General features: G+C 50.8%; 6 protein-coding genes and 2 non-coding genes across 8 annotated transcripts; 5 read left to right on the top strand and 3 right to left on the bottom strand.

Moving 5' to 3' along the window:
- The first annotated feature begins 529 nt into the window (after positions 1–529).
- Positions 530–602, top strand: tRNA-Phe(GAA). The gene has a single exon. It is a non-coding gene; the product is annotated as a tRNA-Phe (tRNA).
- A 2-nt stretch (positions 603–604) lies between these two features.
- Positions 605–723, top strand: TRVA0_084S00111. Its single transcript, XR_013062109.1, has one exon. It is a non-coding gene; the product is annotated as a ribosomal RNA (ribosomal RNA).
- A 502-nt stretch (positions 724–1,225) lies between these two features.
- Positions 1,226–4,744, bottom strand: UTP22 (rRNA-processing protein UTP22; the record flags this gene model as incomplete). The annotated part of the gene is made up of 1 exon (XM_076687878.1): positions 1,226–4,744. The coding sequence occupies one exon, from the start codon at positions 4,742–4,744 to the stop codon at positions 1,226–1,228; it is 3,519 nt and encodes a 1,172-aa protein (XP_076537879.1).
- Positions 4,745–5,516: 772 nt separating this feature from the next.
- On the top strand, positions 5,517–7,040 carry YLH47 (LETM1/MDM38 family protein; the record flags this gene model as incomplete). The annotated part of the gene is made up of 1 exon (XM_076687879.1): positions 5,517–7,040. One exon carries the CDS (start codon positions 5,517–5,519, stop codon positions 7,038–7,040), a length of 1,524 nt encoding a protein of 507 aa, XP_076537880.1.
- A 416-nt stretch (positions 7,041–7,456) lies between these two features.
- DUT1 (bifunctional dITP/dUTP diphosphatase) lies at positions 7,457–7,939 on the bottom strand (the record flags this gene model as incomplete). Its single annotated transcript, XM_076687880.1, has 2 exons — positions 7,457–7,796; positions 7,845–7,939. 2 exons carry the CDS (start codon positions 7,937–7,939, stop codon positions 7,457–7,459), a joined length of 435 nt encoding a protein of 144 aa, XP_076537881.1.
- Positions 7,940–8,687: 748 nt separating this feature from the next.
- On the top strand, positions 8,688–9,548 carry TRVA0_084S00188 (uncharacterized protein; the record flags this gene model as incomplete). Its single annotated transcript, XM_076687881.1, has 1 exon — positions 8,688–9,548. The coding sequence occupies one exon, from the start codon at positions 8,688–8,690 to the stop codon at positions 9,546–9,548; it is 861 nt and encodes a 286-aa protein (XP_076537882.1).
- A 1,084-nt stretch (positions 9,549–10,632) lies between these two features.
- Positions 10,633–12,543, top strand: SSB2 (ribosome-associated molecular chaperone Ssb2p; the record flags this gene model as incomplete). Its single annotated transcript, XM_076687882.1, has 2 exons — positions 10,633–10,641; positions 10,695–12,543. The coding sequence occupies exon 2, from the start codon at positions 10,696–10,698 to the stop codon at positions 12,541–12,543; it is 1,848 nt and encodes a 615-aa protein (XP_076537883.1). The 5' UTR covers positions 10,633–10,641; position 10,695.
- Positions 12,544–12,992: 449 nt separating this feature from the next.
- RIM8 (Rim8p) lies at positions 12,993–15,080 on the bottom strand (the record flags this gene model as incomplete). The annotated part of the gene is made up of 1 exon (XM_076687883.1): positions 12,993–15,080. One exon carries the CDS (start codon positions 15,078–15,080, stop codon positions 12,993–12,995), a length of 2,088 nt encoding a protein of 695 aa, XP_076537884.1.
- Positions 15,081–15,728: the final 648 nt, after the last annotated feature.

A 15,728-nucleotide genomic window follows, 5' to 3' on the forward strand; every position in this document is an offset into this window, starting at 1 on the left:
GCTACTTAATGTTCTGCCATTGATTTATTTTAATGTTTATATTGAGCCGGCTGTTGAAGCCCAATGTTTAGACACAGTCTTCCTTAGCGTTAGCTCAGACTATAATCAAGATATATTATTATTATTACGATTCATTCAGGAAAACGCATCGATTGAGCCTTTATTTCAGACGGCACCGACTTCCTTTGCCGCTCGCTGGCCCCGCAAACGTACCGGCCTCTCTCACCCTATTGTAGATGTCTCAACAAATTAAAGCATCTGGAATAAGCATTATATGAAAACAACGGCTCGACTTTTCGCGATTTTTCGCAAATTTCTAACCGGGTACCATTCAGGAGCAAGCTAAGGGAGAAAAGCCAATCGCATTAGTTTGATAAGGCACTTGTCGTGCTCTGTCCACAGCATTGGGGCCAGAAGACCTTAAAAACGACTGAAAAAACAGGATTAAAGAGATGTTAGAAAAAGCAAATATAATCTGAACTTTATTTTTTGTGTGTCTCAGATCGTCGCCGATCACACAATTCTAGAAGCTGGTTTAGCTCAGTTGGGAGAGCGTCAGACTGAAGATCTGAAGGCCCCGCGTTCAATCCGCGGAACCAGCAGCTAGCTACGACCATATCCAGGTGGCAACACCGTCTCTCGTTCGATCGGCAGCAGTTAAGCACCTGAGAGCTCGTCCAAGTACCGCGGTTGGAGACAACGCGGGAACAGCGAGTGTTGTAGCTCCTTTTTTGCATGCATGCATGCATAAAATCTGAGACTTTTCTGCATGAGCCGCACATATCTGTGCGGCGCCTGCGGCTCCTGCCGCATAAATTTATTAATTAATTGTTTATTAATATCGCATAAATCTTAGACATAAATACTGCAGCCTAGGTATACATGTGATGGAACATTCTTGCATACACGCATTGTACGCATGCATATGTCAAACTTACAGTTGCGATTGTGTATTATATGCAACCAATCGATGCATATTAGGGGCGCATGTATATACGTGTGCATACTGTATATATCTTTTAAGTCTTCTTACATCAGTTAATGGTAAATTATCGCTATACACTAATGACATAGAAGCGAACCTGTATGTCGCACGTTACACAAATTTGACCAGTTGTCTAAAATAATGTGCACCAGCGAGGACTTTGAAACTACTGTAGAGGCATTTCTTGACGTTCTGGTGAAAATATTTCATATATCTATACATTATAGTGCAAGCATTAGCTTAGTTTTGAACAATGTCGCTCACTAAATCACCGCCCATTCTCTTAATCTCTTCAAGAATTGCATCCTTATTGACACATACTTCCCCATTCTCAGTCGGAGCTATGTTGTAGTCAATGTTGACCTTGAACTTCCTTGGTTCCAAGACATTCTTGTGCCAAATGCCACAGATGACATTCTTTTTGGGTCGTCTTGAAGCCGAATATCCCTTGGAATAGAACAGAACCATAGCATCTCGGTATCTTCTAACCAGGTCTTGGCTGAATCGGTCAACAACATCTGCAGTTACATCAACGCATTCTTCGAGTTCTGGGAATGACTGCGAAATCATCAGGTTCTTGTACTTTGACTTAGACTCGTCAACGCCGTGGGGGTCATTAGTGTGAATAACGAAATGGTAATCCGACAACGATGCAGCAAAGAACATATCGATATTGCTGCTGCGTGAGCTGTTTGCCATTTCCTTGACCGCTCGCGAGAGAGCAGTCATTCTTGAACAGGCCACACGTCCGACTTCACCCTTCGGAATAACCTGAGACCAAAGAGTACCAGTGATGTCGACAACAGTTCCAATAAATAGAGGAGCATGGGTAAATAATGGATCCGTAGATCGGTGCTTATTGAATGCTGCAATAAGATCTTGATGCGTCTTCATGTCCATGTCGATGCCCTCAACGGCAGTGAGAGCGGAGGAAGCATCATCTCGGGCAACGTCCTGCGCCTTCTCTACGTCAAGTACCAGGGCTTCACTTCGCCAATCCCAGCGGGATAGGTAATCGATGGCTCGGTAGAAGGCAGCAGACGCAGAAGCAGGGGGCAGATATGGTGCAGAATCCAAGAATGGCTTGAGGGCGATGAGCTCAATTGCTTCCTCGCTGATTTGGCCACAGAGCAAATGAGCACTGAACCACCGCTTTAGCAACCGGGCTGACGAAGAGTAGTAGGGGAATCTAAGTGCAAGGCGGTGAATGGTTCGGTTGTGCAAAACAGCACCGTTATAATTCCGCTTGTACTCAATGATACGGTCCGAATCAAGAGGTTCAATACGGTTGTACAGTAGCTCGTCACGATCAGTAGCCACTCTCAGCTTAAAAATGTACCCATCTGGAGTCTGGACCTGCAAAAATCCAATTTGGAGTTCAGAGATCGAGTTGTGGTCTTCAACACCAACAAAGGCAGTGTACTCCTTGTCGCTTTTTTCAAGCTGTTCGCTCAACTTGAGGAGGAATGCAATCTTGGTCTTTTCCAGAGCTGCAAGTTCGTCTGGCCATCTGTTAGAAGTCTCGAATTCAATCACACCACTGCCCACTGCATCATCGGACTTGAGATCAAATGGAACCGGCTGGTGCAGCGAGGTAAACCGCAAGGACGCAGAAGTTGGCTGGACGGATCGGACCTGCAGCGGAAGCTCCTTCAACGCCTGGATCTTCGTCTGAAGCTTCAAGAACGAGCTGTACTTGGCCTGGAAAAGCGCATTGCTCGCCAGCGAAGACTGTTTTGCCTGAGGCAGAGGGGCGAGCGGCAGATAGTTTTCAATGAGCTTAACAGTGTGGAACTCAATCGTTGGCTCAGAGTCCTTGAAATGCCGGTCAAGCAAGTGCTCCGCAATTGAGTGGACGATTGGCTGGCTAGGAGAGGCGGTCCAGACCACAGATTCTGCGATTCGTCCGTCCTGGAACCGTCTCAGCTCGCTAATCTTACCCCAGAACTGTTGGAATCGGGTAGCTTCTTCCTCATCGTCTGCGGATGGGCCGTGGGTGATGAGCTTATCGCACTCCTGGGGGTCCAAGATAAGGCCGACCAGAATCTCGTTGGTGGCGGGCGTGTCCGAGGGCTTCCGCTTGCTCACAGCCCATTCCTTAGAGGGTACATCCTTGAACGCTATTTGCTTAATTCGATCGCCGAACCCTCTTGACAGGGCCCGGTAGAGCTTTTCAACAAAGTAGTGGCGGTAGGATGCAAACCTAACCTTGTCGGAAGGCACAAATAGGCCCACCTTGTAAGATACTGAGAAATGGGTATCGAAACGCAGGTGGGGCGCAGTGAGGTCCCGCAAGAAGATGGACTCGAATCGGTCGACAACGACATCAGCGAGGAGATCGGTTGTAATTGCTGCCTCGTGCTTCAGGAGTCCTGCAGACCACTGAGAAACTTTGTACAAAATGTTAGTGTTGAGTTCTCTATCGTAGAGCAGGGCGGCTGGAGCGACCGGACCCAAACTTTCAAAGTCAAGTGCACTGTCCTTGTCGTTGACCTTAGTAGGAGCACCGCTTTGAGTTGAGAAGGAGATTATCTGGGCGGGGAAGCCAGTGGCCAAGAAACGCAGAGTAGCCTTGAACAGCTGGTAACTGGAATAGCCTTGGGACAGGACCTTGGTTTGCCCGAGAACCAAGCTAGCCATGAGCATAGCCCACTCAAAATGGCCAAAGCCGCCATTGCGCAGAGAAGAGCCGAATCCACGTTGTCGCAACCAGAGCCGCCCCAACTGGCACGCCTCGGTGAACCCAGCGCAAACTCGGCTGGCTCTGAGGAGGTATTTCAAGTACGGCTCGTACGCGAGCTCTGACAGGAAAGTAGAGTTGTAGAGCGGCGTCGCTGGCTGCTCTTTCGTACTGTCGGCATGGGTTCGCAGGCAGTTTCGGTCTGGAGAAAGCCTGGACGTCTTGAACAGGTCAGAATTGGGCTCTAAGCCGAGGTGTACATTAATGCAGTACGCGCCATCGCTCGGAGTCAGCTTCAACACCGGGCGCAGAGCGTCGTCCTTGAAGTATGCATAAGACAGGTCCAGAGGGAGCTTGCTGCGGCTCAGTTCCCGGGCTACGCACGCCAAGTAGAACGCCCGCTTGTAGAAGTATCTATAATTCAAGTAGTCCTTTTCCTGGAACATGGCTGCGGGCATGTATACGAGCAGGTCGACTTCGACGCCTTCAGGCTGATGGACAGCCGTCTTGAGCGCGTAGCTGCCAGTGACGGTCACGTTGTAAGGCTTGAAGAATGCGAACTTGTAATTGGCCTCCTTTGGCGGCTTGGGGTCTGGGAACGGGATCGAAATCTTGTGGTCCTTCGACTCCTTGAACAGCTTCTCCGCCTCACTGAGACTGTACTGCTTACGGTTGTCGCCCACGCTACTCAGGATTTCGTTAACCCGGTACAGCATCTTGTCAATTGACTCTGTGTCCTTCTTGGAGAGCCGGATCTCCTGCATCAGCTCGTCGATCTGTAGCTTGAACACGTTCGATTTGAACAGTTCGGAGGTTTCTCGAGCAACCTTGACCTCCTCCGCAGTCAAGTTGTGTTTCTGAGGCTTCTGGGGTTTCTCGGACTCTTGTTTAGTACCGTTATCGCCGTCTACCTCCATTTCCTCCACTTCTTCGTCGTCGCTAGCCTCTGACACAGACTCCTCTGAAGAGCTTGATCCAGATTGGACCTCGCTCTCATCTTCGGACTCCAAGTCTGCCAGGCTCTTTACGACCTTCTTCTCTCTGCCCGTCTCCGGGTCCTGGGCTTTTCGCTTCACCATCGCTATCGTATCGTTGGATCCAAATTTTTTTTATCAAATTTCACACTGAAAAAGGATTGTCGGTCATGTGATATCTTGATTAAGTAGTTTGAAAAAAAAAACCGAATCAAGTTAAGTTGCTCGCGCGCTCACCGAACCGACCACAGAGGCTCTGTAACGGGGGGCCCTCGCTATTGGACGTGACTGGCTGAATAGCTATCGTCTATTGACCAATCGATCTGCTTAATATCCGTAGATGAAATCAGAAAAACTTACAAGTATCCTGTCCAGCCTGTTTTGAACAAGTGAACTTGCGCCGCACCGAAAGCGGCTCATCACTCTGGTAAAACGGGGGGTTTAAGGGGGGCTGGCCCCCCTACTACGGGGTCTGGGGCAGCGCCCCAGCAATTAATCCGAGTTTCGTCGGCCGTTTCATGGCGATACACTAGGGCCGCAGCACCAATCTGCAGGGCGTAATGTGTCGCCTGTGATTGGGCCGAGTCTTTTTTTAAAATGCCGGGAAAGAAACTAACTAACCCCGGTCAAACAGGGACTACAATTTATCAAATCTATGGTGGACTAAACAAATGGATCGAGCAATGTACCAATGGATCGAGCAATGCACAATAGGCGCTTGAATGGTGGATGACAGTAGGATGAGTACAAGTCCCTCGGCCGGGGGGAAGTGTGGCGGCCCGCGAGACCCCAAAACTCTTCGGTGATCCGGTTGGGATTCTCTTTATCCACCACCACCACCCAAACCAGACCGATTAGCGAAATTGGGTGCGAAAAAATGGCGACAATTCAGGCTATACGGGGCGGGATGCCTCGATTACTGGTAGGACGGGGTCTGCTGCTTACAGGCGCCCGGCGAGTGCTGCGACCTGCCCAATTCAAGGGCATTGCGAGCCCCAATTACGTTGGGATCCATGCCCAACGGCGGTTCCAGTCGACCCAGGGCCAGCCCGACAAGAACCTCCCACAGAAGGGTCACGCCGAGCAGCGGGTTGTCAAGACCGACGCAGCTCCGGGAACCGCTGGTAGTGCCGAAACGAAGCCGATTCCGACTGAGGAGAAAAAGCCAAAGATGACGCTGTGGGAGAAGGTCAAGCACGAGGCCCAGCACTACTGGGACGGCACCAAACTGCTCGGGTACGAGCTCAAGGTGTCGACCAAGCTGGCCGCTAAGATGGCTGCTGGTTACGAGCTGACGCGGCGAGAGCATCGGCAGTTGAAGCGAACTGTGTCGGACATTGTGCGGCTCGTTCCGTTCTCCATGTTTGTAATTGTGCCGTTTGCTGAGCTGTTGCTCCCTGTAGCGCTCAAGTTGTTCCCAAACATGCTTCCGTCGACCTATGAGTCGGGTAAGGACCGGGAGGCCAAGACGAAGAAGCTGCGAAAGGTGCGAGGCAATGTGTCGCAGTTCCTGAGGCAGACTGTCAACGAGAGCGGCATGTCATTCCCAATTGCCCAGGTGTCTCCAGCCCAGCGGGAGGAGTTTACTACTTTCTTCAAGCAGGTGCGATCCGGGGACCAGGAGCCTTCTCGGGAGTTGCTCATTTCGGTGGCTCGGCTGTTCAAGGACGACATTGTGCTGGACAACCTTTCTCGGCCGCAATTGGTGGCCATGGCGAAGTACATGAATCTGCAGACTTTTGGCACCAATGTTATGTTGCGATACAGCATCCGATACAAGATGCGGCAGATCAAGCGGGATGATCGGTTCATTGACTACGAGGGTGTTGAGTCCTTGTCGGTTCCTGAACTCCAGACCGCCTGCTCGTCGCGAGGTATCAAGACGTACGGTATTTCTCCGGGCCAGCTGCGAGACGACCTGTCTAACTGGTTGGAGTTGAGATTGCACCAGAAGGTTCCTTCGACGCTGCTGATTCTGTCTAGTGCCTTCACTTATGGTGAGGCGGAGACCCTGGACTCGCACTATGAGGGTATTCAGGCTGTTTTGAGCGCCCTGCCGGAGGAGCTGTACCACGAGGCTGAGCTCGAGGTGTCCTCTGAGGCTGCCACCAACAAGCAGCGACTCGAGGTGATCAAGGAGCAGCAGGAGCTCATTCATGACGAGAACAAGGAGGAGGCTCAGAGTGGGCATATTATCCAGGTCAAGGACACTATCAGCCTTGACGAGGATGCCGATCAGACTATTGAGGTTCCGCCAACCTCTAAGCAGGAGCCAACCTCTAAGCAGGCGCCAACCTCGAAGCAGGAGCCGCAGGCTGCTGCAAAGAGCGAGGAGACTGCAGAGAAGGCCGGGAAAGAGGAGAGCAATAGCACCCAGCCTTCTGAAAAGAAGCAGGCTTAAGAGCCCGGTTAAATATTTCCATTTTGTACAGTTATATTTATCAGACCTCCTCCCAGCTGTGAGCGTCGTTCATTAGTATACTAGATTTTATCCATTAGATCATTTCAATTCTCCAGAGCTAGGGGAGGGGGAAGCCACTGAAAGGACTAGAGGGGTCGATTGTCTGTAATATATGGGCAGAGCGCCTTTATAGATGGTTAAAGTGCATTTATTATGATTCGTTAGAGTGGACGGATGTGTGCAGTGCATATTACTACATGATTCGCTAGAGTGAAAGATGGGTAGATGATCCACTAGAGTGAAAGATGGGTAGATGATCCACTAGAGTGAAAGATGGGTAGATGATCCGCTAGAGTGGCAGATGGGTAGAGTGTTCATTTTATTACATGATTCGTTAGAGGGATGCCGATAAATAATTAGTTGTAACCAGTAGAGCCAAAACCGCCGGCGCCTCGCACGGTCTCGGAAAGGGTCTCAACGACCTGGACCTCTGGGTTGACAATCTGCTCGAGAATGAGCTGGGCGATTCGATCACCCTTCTCAATACGATAAGCGTCGTCCGAGTGGTTGAATAGAAGAACTCGGACCTCGCCCCGGTAATCGGAGTCAATGACACCCGCGCCAGTCTGGATACCGTGCTTAACGGCAAGACCGCTTCGCGGGGCCACTCGACCGTAGGTACCCTCTGGAATGGCCATGGAGATGCCAGTGGGGACCAGAGCCCGGCCGTGAGCTGGGATCTCGACCGAAGAGGAGCTATCTTGTTAGTTTGTTGTTTTTTTTTTCTTTAGTGGAAAAGCATACCTGTACATGTCGTAGCCGGCAGCAAACGCGGATCCTCGGGTTGGAGCCTTCGCGTCTGGCGACAAGAACTTGATTTCTAAAGCAGCGACGGTCATTTTCGTATATATGTTTGGTGTAATGTGACGCGTTTTGAACGCGAAACTTTTCAATTTAAATTAGCGATCGGCGCGCCCCAACGCGCCCCTCAACATCGGGTCGATTATAATAAGTACTTATTATTGCACATAATTGATTGGAAAGGGGGCTGTACATTGGTTAACGATGGGCCAGAGGTAGAATGTCTATATGGATTGTATATGGAGAGCCACAGATGAGATTAACAGTTTAACGCGTTGGATCACTAGCTAAGGGAGTCGGGACGCAGTTATCAAATCTTTCTGGTACTCCAATTTTGCTGCGGTCTAAACGTGCTTTGAATTGGTAATAATGTTTTTTTCGCTGATATAATGATTCTTTTCAAAATTTTCAGTCCGCGTAAATTATGCGTTGGGTCACTTTACAAACTCCCGTTACAGCATCTTGTAACAGTTTGTTACAAACTCCCAACCTGTGACAATAGCCGTTGCAATGTGTTACAAAACATGGCAACAGCTACATTGACCTACAACAGCCGCAGTACCTCGGAGCCTTCCAACATATCCACGGCACGCTCGATCGGCAAATACCTCCGCGAAGCGGAGCCTCAGGGGGGTTTGGGGGGACTGGTCCCCCCAATTGCACGTATTATGTGTGGGCATTCGAGAAGAGTGTAGTTGTGTCAGCCGCAAGATATGCGGCTGAGCTGTATATCCCACCGCGAGCGCGAAGTGATCCTCTCACCAACTTACTACAGGCATATGGGGGATGGGCATACTGGAGGTAATTCGCGACCGGGAGCTGCTGATTTTGATAGGGATTGGCATCACTTACAGCGCTGAGAGCGTTCTGCTGTCCCAGGTGGAGTGGTGGAACTCTGGGTCGCGGAGGTTCCGTAAGGCTGAAGAACCAGAGGAGCCCGAACCGCCAGTAACGTCGAAGCGACAGATCCCTGTTGATGCGCTGGACAAGTTCTATAGCGACGGTGGCCCAGATATCCAATACAGCGCGGTTAAGCTGCTCAAGCAGTTCTACCTCAGTAACTCTGAGGCAATTGGACTCGTGCGGCAGAACCTGCGCAGTCCTATTGTGCAGGACCGTCGAAGCGGTCTCGCAGTCCTGTATGGTCTGATCCAGGAAGAGCCGACGGATTCGCGGGTTCACATTGTCGACGACAAGACTGTTGAAGCCATTATGGATGGTATGTTTGAAAGTCTGGACTCGGCGACCCGGGCGTCAGACGAGGAGGGGGTTTATCGTAAGGAGGCGTTGTCGTTTATTCAAATGCTCGGGCGGGGCGAGGCCAATGCGTTTTTTCTGCGTGAGATAGACAGTCCGTTTATGCTTTCGTTTATCCATCACGGGCTTTTTGATTTTTTTGTTGAGTACGATTTGTTGGCCGATATTGATAAGCATTTGACTTCGTTGGATGAGCTGACGGATCCCATGTCGGGGAAGTTCCAGACGAGCTATTCCAAGGCGCTGATGTTTCTGCTGATTGATAACAAGCGGTGCAGGTTGAATATGATTGATTATGCCACGGCGTCGCGACCGGCGTGGCGGCGTGCAATGGCCATTGCAGAAGATGCCTGTGTTGCCGGGGGGCTTGTCTGCAATCATTATAACTAAACCATTGCGGAAGATGCACGTGTTCTCAATCATTTCAGTCATTGGACCGACTGGTGTTCTGTTGGGTTTAGTGCTTTGCATTATTATCGACTATTAGCACTACTATGATTGGTACTTCTTCGACTGCCGGGACACACAATGGACCTCAATTGAATTCCTGGGGCGCTGCCCCAGACCCCGTTACTTGGGGGGCTCTGCCCCCCAAACCCCCCTTTCTTCTCCTATCTTGGAACTGAGGAACTAAAATAGTAACGGGGGGTTTGGGGGGCAGAGCCCCCCTACTACGGGGTCTGGGGTGGAACCCCAGGAGAAAGTGGACGGTTGACTATGACTGATAACTGGTCAAGTCAGTGTTGAAACTGTTACGGTGCGAAGGCTACGTTAGCAATGACTGCTGCTGCGGTACTATTACTGTGCTAACGACTTTTTTCTGTTATATCTATTGATTATCAGTAGGAGTAATACCGATTAGTACATGCTCTCAATTACCCATCATCTACCCCGTAGATAATACCATCGTACCAACTACCGTGTATCAGCAAAGACTTTGGTAGTAGAACCATCGACTAAACGAATAGCCATTCCTGCTTAACCAAACGTAACAGCTCCATTATTATTACTATGCTTAATATGAGGAACTAGCTATAACTGTTAGCAGTACTTAGCACTTAGTACGGGGTACGTAAATGCACGTCCTACGGGGCTGTATTGCCGTACAAAGACACCATGATCCATGATTTGAATCATTGTGATCACGGCATAGGCGAAAGAGCCGATATAGAATTTTCATTAATAGTTAGAATTAAATTAAAAAAGAACTACGAAAGCTCAATAAAAATAAACCCGTAAACTATTTGGATCCTTCAACCATTCAAAGATGCTGCTGGTATGAGTACCGGGTTAATGGTTCATGACGTGCGGCTCTCTTATCTGACGCAACTTGATTCGTTGTTAACTTAATTGGCTGAAAAAATTTTTTTTCAATGCGGCGCGCCAATCGCCGTGAAATTTTTTTTTGAAATATAAATCGAGAGGTGGAGCACCAATTTTTCCTTCTTCACACCCTTCTTTTTTTAAAAAAAAATATAACAAAGTAAGTACTTGCTGGAGACAACCGGAATAATGTCAGAACTAACAAAAAACTAGAATGTCTGCTGGTGACGGAACTTTCCCAGGTGCCATTGGTATCGATTTGGGTACTACCTACTCTTGCGTTGCTACCTACGACAGCGCTGTCGAGATCATTGCCAACGAGCAGGGTAACCGAGTTACCCCATCGTTCGTTGCTTTCTCTGACAAGGAGCGACTCATTGGTGATGCCGCTAAGAACCAGGCCGCCCTGAACCCAACTAACACTGTTTTCGACGCCAAGCGACTTATTGGTCGACGATTTGACGACGAGTCCGTCCAGAAGGACATCAAGTCGTGGCCATTCAAGGTTGTTGACAACAACGGTGCCCCACTCATCGAGGTCCAGTACCTGAACGAGACCAAGACCTTCTCCCCACAGGAGATTTCCTCCATGGTCCTCACCAAGATGAAGGAGATCGCCGAGGCCAAGATTGGCAAGAAGGTTGAGAAGGCTGTCGTCACCGTCCCAGCCTACTTCAACGACGCCCAGCGACAGGCTACCAAGGACGCCGGTGCCATTGCTGGCCTCAACGTTCTGCGAATCATCAACGAGCCAACCGCCGCCGCCATTGCCTACGGTCTTGGCGCTGGCAAGACCGAGGAGGAGAAGCACGTTCTCATTTTCGATCTTGGTGGTGGTACTTTCGATGTTTCCCTCCTGCTGATCCAGGGCGGTGTCTTCACCGTCAAGGCTACTGCTGGTGACACCCACTTGGGTGGTCAGGACTTCGACACCAACCTGCTCGAGTTCTTCAAGGGCGAGTTCAAGAAGAAGACTGGTGCCGACATCTCGGACGACGCCCGAGCTCTGCGACGACTGCGAACTGCCGCCGAGCGAGCCAAGCGATCCCTGTCCTCTGTCACCCAGACCACCGCCGAGGTCGACTCGCTTGCCCAGGGTGAGGACTTCTCGGTCACCATCACCCGAGCCCGATTCGAGGCCATCAACGACGCTCTGTTCAAGTCCACCCTTGAGCCGGTCGCCCAGGTCCTCAAGGACGCTGGCATTGACAAGTCCAAGGTCGACGAGGTTGTCCTTGTTGGTGGTTCCACCCGAATTCCAAAGATCCAGAAGATGCTCTCCGACTTCTTTGACGGTAAGCAGCTCGAGAAGTCCATCAACCCAGATGAGGCCGTTGCCTACGGTGCCGCTGTCCAGGGTGCTATCCTGACCGGCCAGGCCACCTCTGAGGAGACCCAGGACCTTCTGCTGTTGGACGTTGTCCCACTTTCCCTTGGTGTTGCCATGGAGGGCAACATCTTCGCCCCAGTTGTGCCACGAAACACCACCGTGCCAACCCTCAAGCGACGAACCTTCACCACCGTCGAGGACCACCAGACCACCGTCCAGTTCCCAGTCTACCAGGGTGAGCGAGTCAACTGTGCCGAGAACACTCTGCTCGGTGAGTTCGACCTCAAGGGCATTCCACCATTGCGAGCTGGTGAGCCAGTTCTCGAGGCCATCTTCGAGGTTGACGCCAACGGTATCCTCAAGGTCACTGCCGTTGAGAAGTCCACCGGCCGATCCGCCAACATCACCATCTCCAACGCTGTTGGTAAGCTCACCTCCGATGACATTGAGAAGATGGTCTCCGAGGCTGAGCAGTTCAAGGCTCAGGATGAGGCCTTCTCCAAGCGACACGAGGCCAAGCAGCACTTGGAGTCCTACGTCTCCCAGATTGAGGCTACCGTCACTGACCCAGGTGTCGCCTCCAAGATGAAGTCTGGCAACCGAAGCCGTGTCGAGAACGCCCTCTCTGAGGCCCTTGCCGCCTTGGAGATCAAGGAGGCTTCCGCCGATGACCTGCGAAAGGCCGAGCTCAACCTTAAGCGAGTCGTCACCAAGGCCTTCGCTACCCGATAAAAATGTTTATTTGTAACGTAATGTTTTATTATTCTGTAATTATTTGTGTGGATAGAATATTGGTTGACCTTTCACTTAACTCGCTCACTCCTCCACGTAGTGGACCCCCAGTACTAGTTGTGAGGTGTATTCGAGGGCCAGCCCTCGAGCTCTCGTAGTTGGGGGCTCTGCCCACAAACCCCCGTTACAGAAATATCAACCAGGTCTCCGCGAAGCGGAGCCCTAGGGGGGTTTGGGGGGACTGGTCCCCCCAATTACACTAGATGTAGTGGCGTATTCGAGGGCCAGCCCTCGAGCTCCCGTAGTTGGGGGCTCTGCCCCCAAACCCCCGTTACAGGAATATTAACCAGATCTCCGCGAAGTTAAGGGGGATCTCGAATAAGTACTGTGGTAGTATCATTGCTTCTAAATAGTGTACAATTGTTAGTTCGTTACAGGTCATTAGATCGTTAGTCCAACCTGAGATTTTCTATAGGAGGAGCAGAGGGCTCCTCATCGTCAGGCTCATCAGCATTACAAGTGTTCAAACTTTCCAAAGGCGGTTCGCCATTAGGAGGGACGGATGGCTCATCATTGCCAACAGGAGGAGCTGAGGGCTCGTTATTGTGAATAACAGGACCTGAGGGCCCATCATTGTGAATGGGAGGAGCTGAGAGCTCGATACTGTGAATGGGAGGCGCAGAGGGTTCGTCATTGTGAACAGGAGACGAGGGTCCGCCGTTATGCATGGGAGGAGTTGAGTGACCATTGCCATTAGGGTGAGCTGAGGGCTGGGTATTATCAACGGGAGGAGGCGCTGATAGCCCAGCTACGTCGAGTGAATTTCTGCGAATAGGCGGAGCAGAAGGCGATTCTTCGTATAATGGCACGTCTTCCGGCTCGGGCTCTGACGCCAACTGCAGCAAGCGGTGACGCTCCATCTCGCGCTTATCGGCTATGTGAGTCCTGCGCACCTGAGGAGTGACAAACAAGTCGTCTTCTTCCTGTTCCCCATCGGCAATGGGGGCCGAAGGCTCCTCTTCTTCTTCAGGGACCACGTCCGACGGCTGAGACGGCAGTAACGCCTGTTCCATCTGGTGCAGCCGCTCTTTCTCGGAAATGTTAGAACTACCAAGAGCTGATTGGGTAGCTGAATGCGAGGTCTGTTCATAAGACGGAACATCGTAGCTGGTAAGAGAATGGCGGTGACGCCCGTTGGCGTACGACGGGCTCGGCGAGTCTTGCGCTGCAGATTGCAACGGATATGGGTTAGGCGCGCTATAACGATTATTTGGATAGGATGCGGCAGTCTCTGAAGAAGACATGGTTAGAGCCGTACCGCTTCTCGGCCGCATCGGCGATGTAACCGGGGTAGGGATAAACTGGCTCGACGGGATAGACCGATCAGTGCCAATGACCACATCGGCCCACAGATTGACCACTCCGCGCCGCGAAACAAGCTTATCCGTATCTATCATTCCCAGTCCGCTGTTATTATCCAGCTGTTGTTTGTTCCCCCACGAGCCCGCCAGGTCTACCACCGCTTCAAGACAGTACTGGAACGATACCACGGGGTGCCCCCTTGTCGTCGGGAACGTATCGGGCGGAACGCGAATTGCAGTCTTGACAATGGCCGTGAAGGTCTCCGGGTCTGTCAGCAGTGGCGAAACCGTCTGAGTAATGTCCTTACGGAACGTCTGCGGCTCGGACCCTTCAATGATGACTCGGCTGATGCGTGATAGGGTGACTATGACTCCGCACACAGACCGGATCGACTTTATATGCTTAATTGAGAGCTTGACGGGGATCGATTCGCCGCGAAGGTACCCTCGATGGGGTAGTTCCAAAACGGCCACAATCGACCCTTGCTGCTTCTTCTTCTTGCGCACTTCAACCGACAAACAAGTGGGCTTGGGCGCAGAGAGCTTCGACACGTCTATTGGCGACACCACTGTCAGCGTTCGCGTGGTAGTGACCGCGGTTGCCGCAGTGCCAGCTCTCTGATAGGTCGCAATAATGGCATACGAAATCGAACCCCGTTCAAACTCCAGGCTTGTATACACGTCTTTTTTTGGCAATTCAAATTCAAATTCAAATGCATGCTCGCCTCTTGGAAGGGTCATCGCTTCTTCATTACCATTGCCATTATTATTATTATCACCACCACCATTTTCCTCATCCAAGTCACGGGATCGGTTAGATCGATTGGATATGACGCGGAAAAGGCTCCGTCGCGATCCTTTGCCATTGGACGAGCTGCGATTGCTAGCGTCTTCGGCACTCCTGAGGCTCTGAACGTCCTCATCTGCTGATCCACTGCCCCATAGCACCGAATCGCGCTGGAACAGGGTATACTTCGACGTCTTACCCTTGACGACAGCATTCTTGATGGAGATCTGGCCACGCAGCATGCAGTTGAGGGAGCTCACCCGGGTGGGCTTGAGCAGGAGTATCACGACGTGGCCGCGGACCGAGTCCCCTGGGGTATAGTGCTTGTGGGGCTCTTCGAGATCAATGTAAAAGTTGTCCAGGCTGTTGCGCTGTATCGGGTTCCCCATAAAAGGGTGTATTCTTGACAGCGTTTTCTTCATGCTCCATTAGGCTTCTGTCGATTTCGGAAGCCCTGGTAGCGGCTCAGAGTTCGCTTAAGCGGCTGTTTTCCGATGAGTGTCGTCGTTGAGTGGGTTGGGATATTTGGAGGCTCACGACCCGCCAGACATGGCGCCATCTACCTGGGTTGCGCGACAGTTTGTTTGTTTGAAGAGTGGTTGTGGAGGAGGTTTGTAGAATCCTGTAGATATGCTGTAGAGACTTGTTGAGATTTGTAGAGCTTTTGGTTTAATTTTTTGGTGCGATCTCATAAGATTTGTAGAAGTTGTACCGTAAAGCCGTTGATATTGCTCTTTGCAATCGTTCATCACCTTGTTAAGCTATGTAGCCATTTACAATGAACCCGCGATCCGTGGACTAGGGAAGAGGTTGGTTGTTGTTGTTGTAGAATCTTCTAGAGGTATAAAGATTTTCTGTGAGATGTCGACAAAACTTGTAGAAGCTAGGTAACAGTACCGGTTAGTTAAAGGAAATGTCGTCTATCGTTCATATCTTGTAGCAGTTACTAGGTGAGCCATTAGTAGGTGAGACGTTACCTAGGTAGGTTACTGAAGAGGATGCTGGTTGTTATTATATACAAAATCGAAGAACTCTTG

The sequence above is a fragment of the Trichomonascus vanleenenianus genome (genome assembly GCF_965637985.1).
Source record: "Trichomonascus vanleenenianus strain CLIB 3782 genome assembly, contig: TRVA0_084S, whole genome shotgun sequence".
NCBI lineage: Eukaryota > Fungi > Ascomycota > Dipodascomycetes > Dipodascales > Trichomonascaceae > Blastobotrys > Blastobotrys vanleenenianus.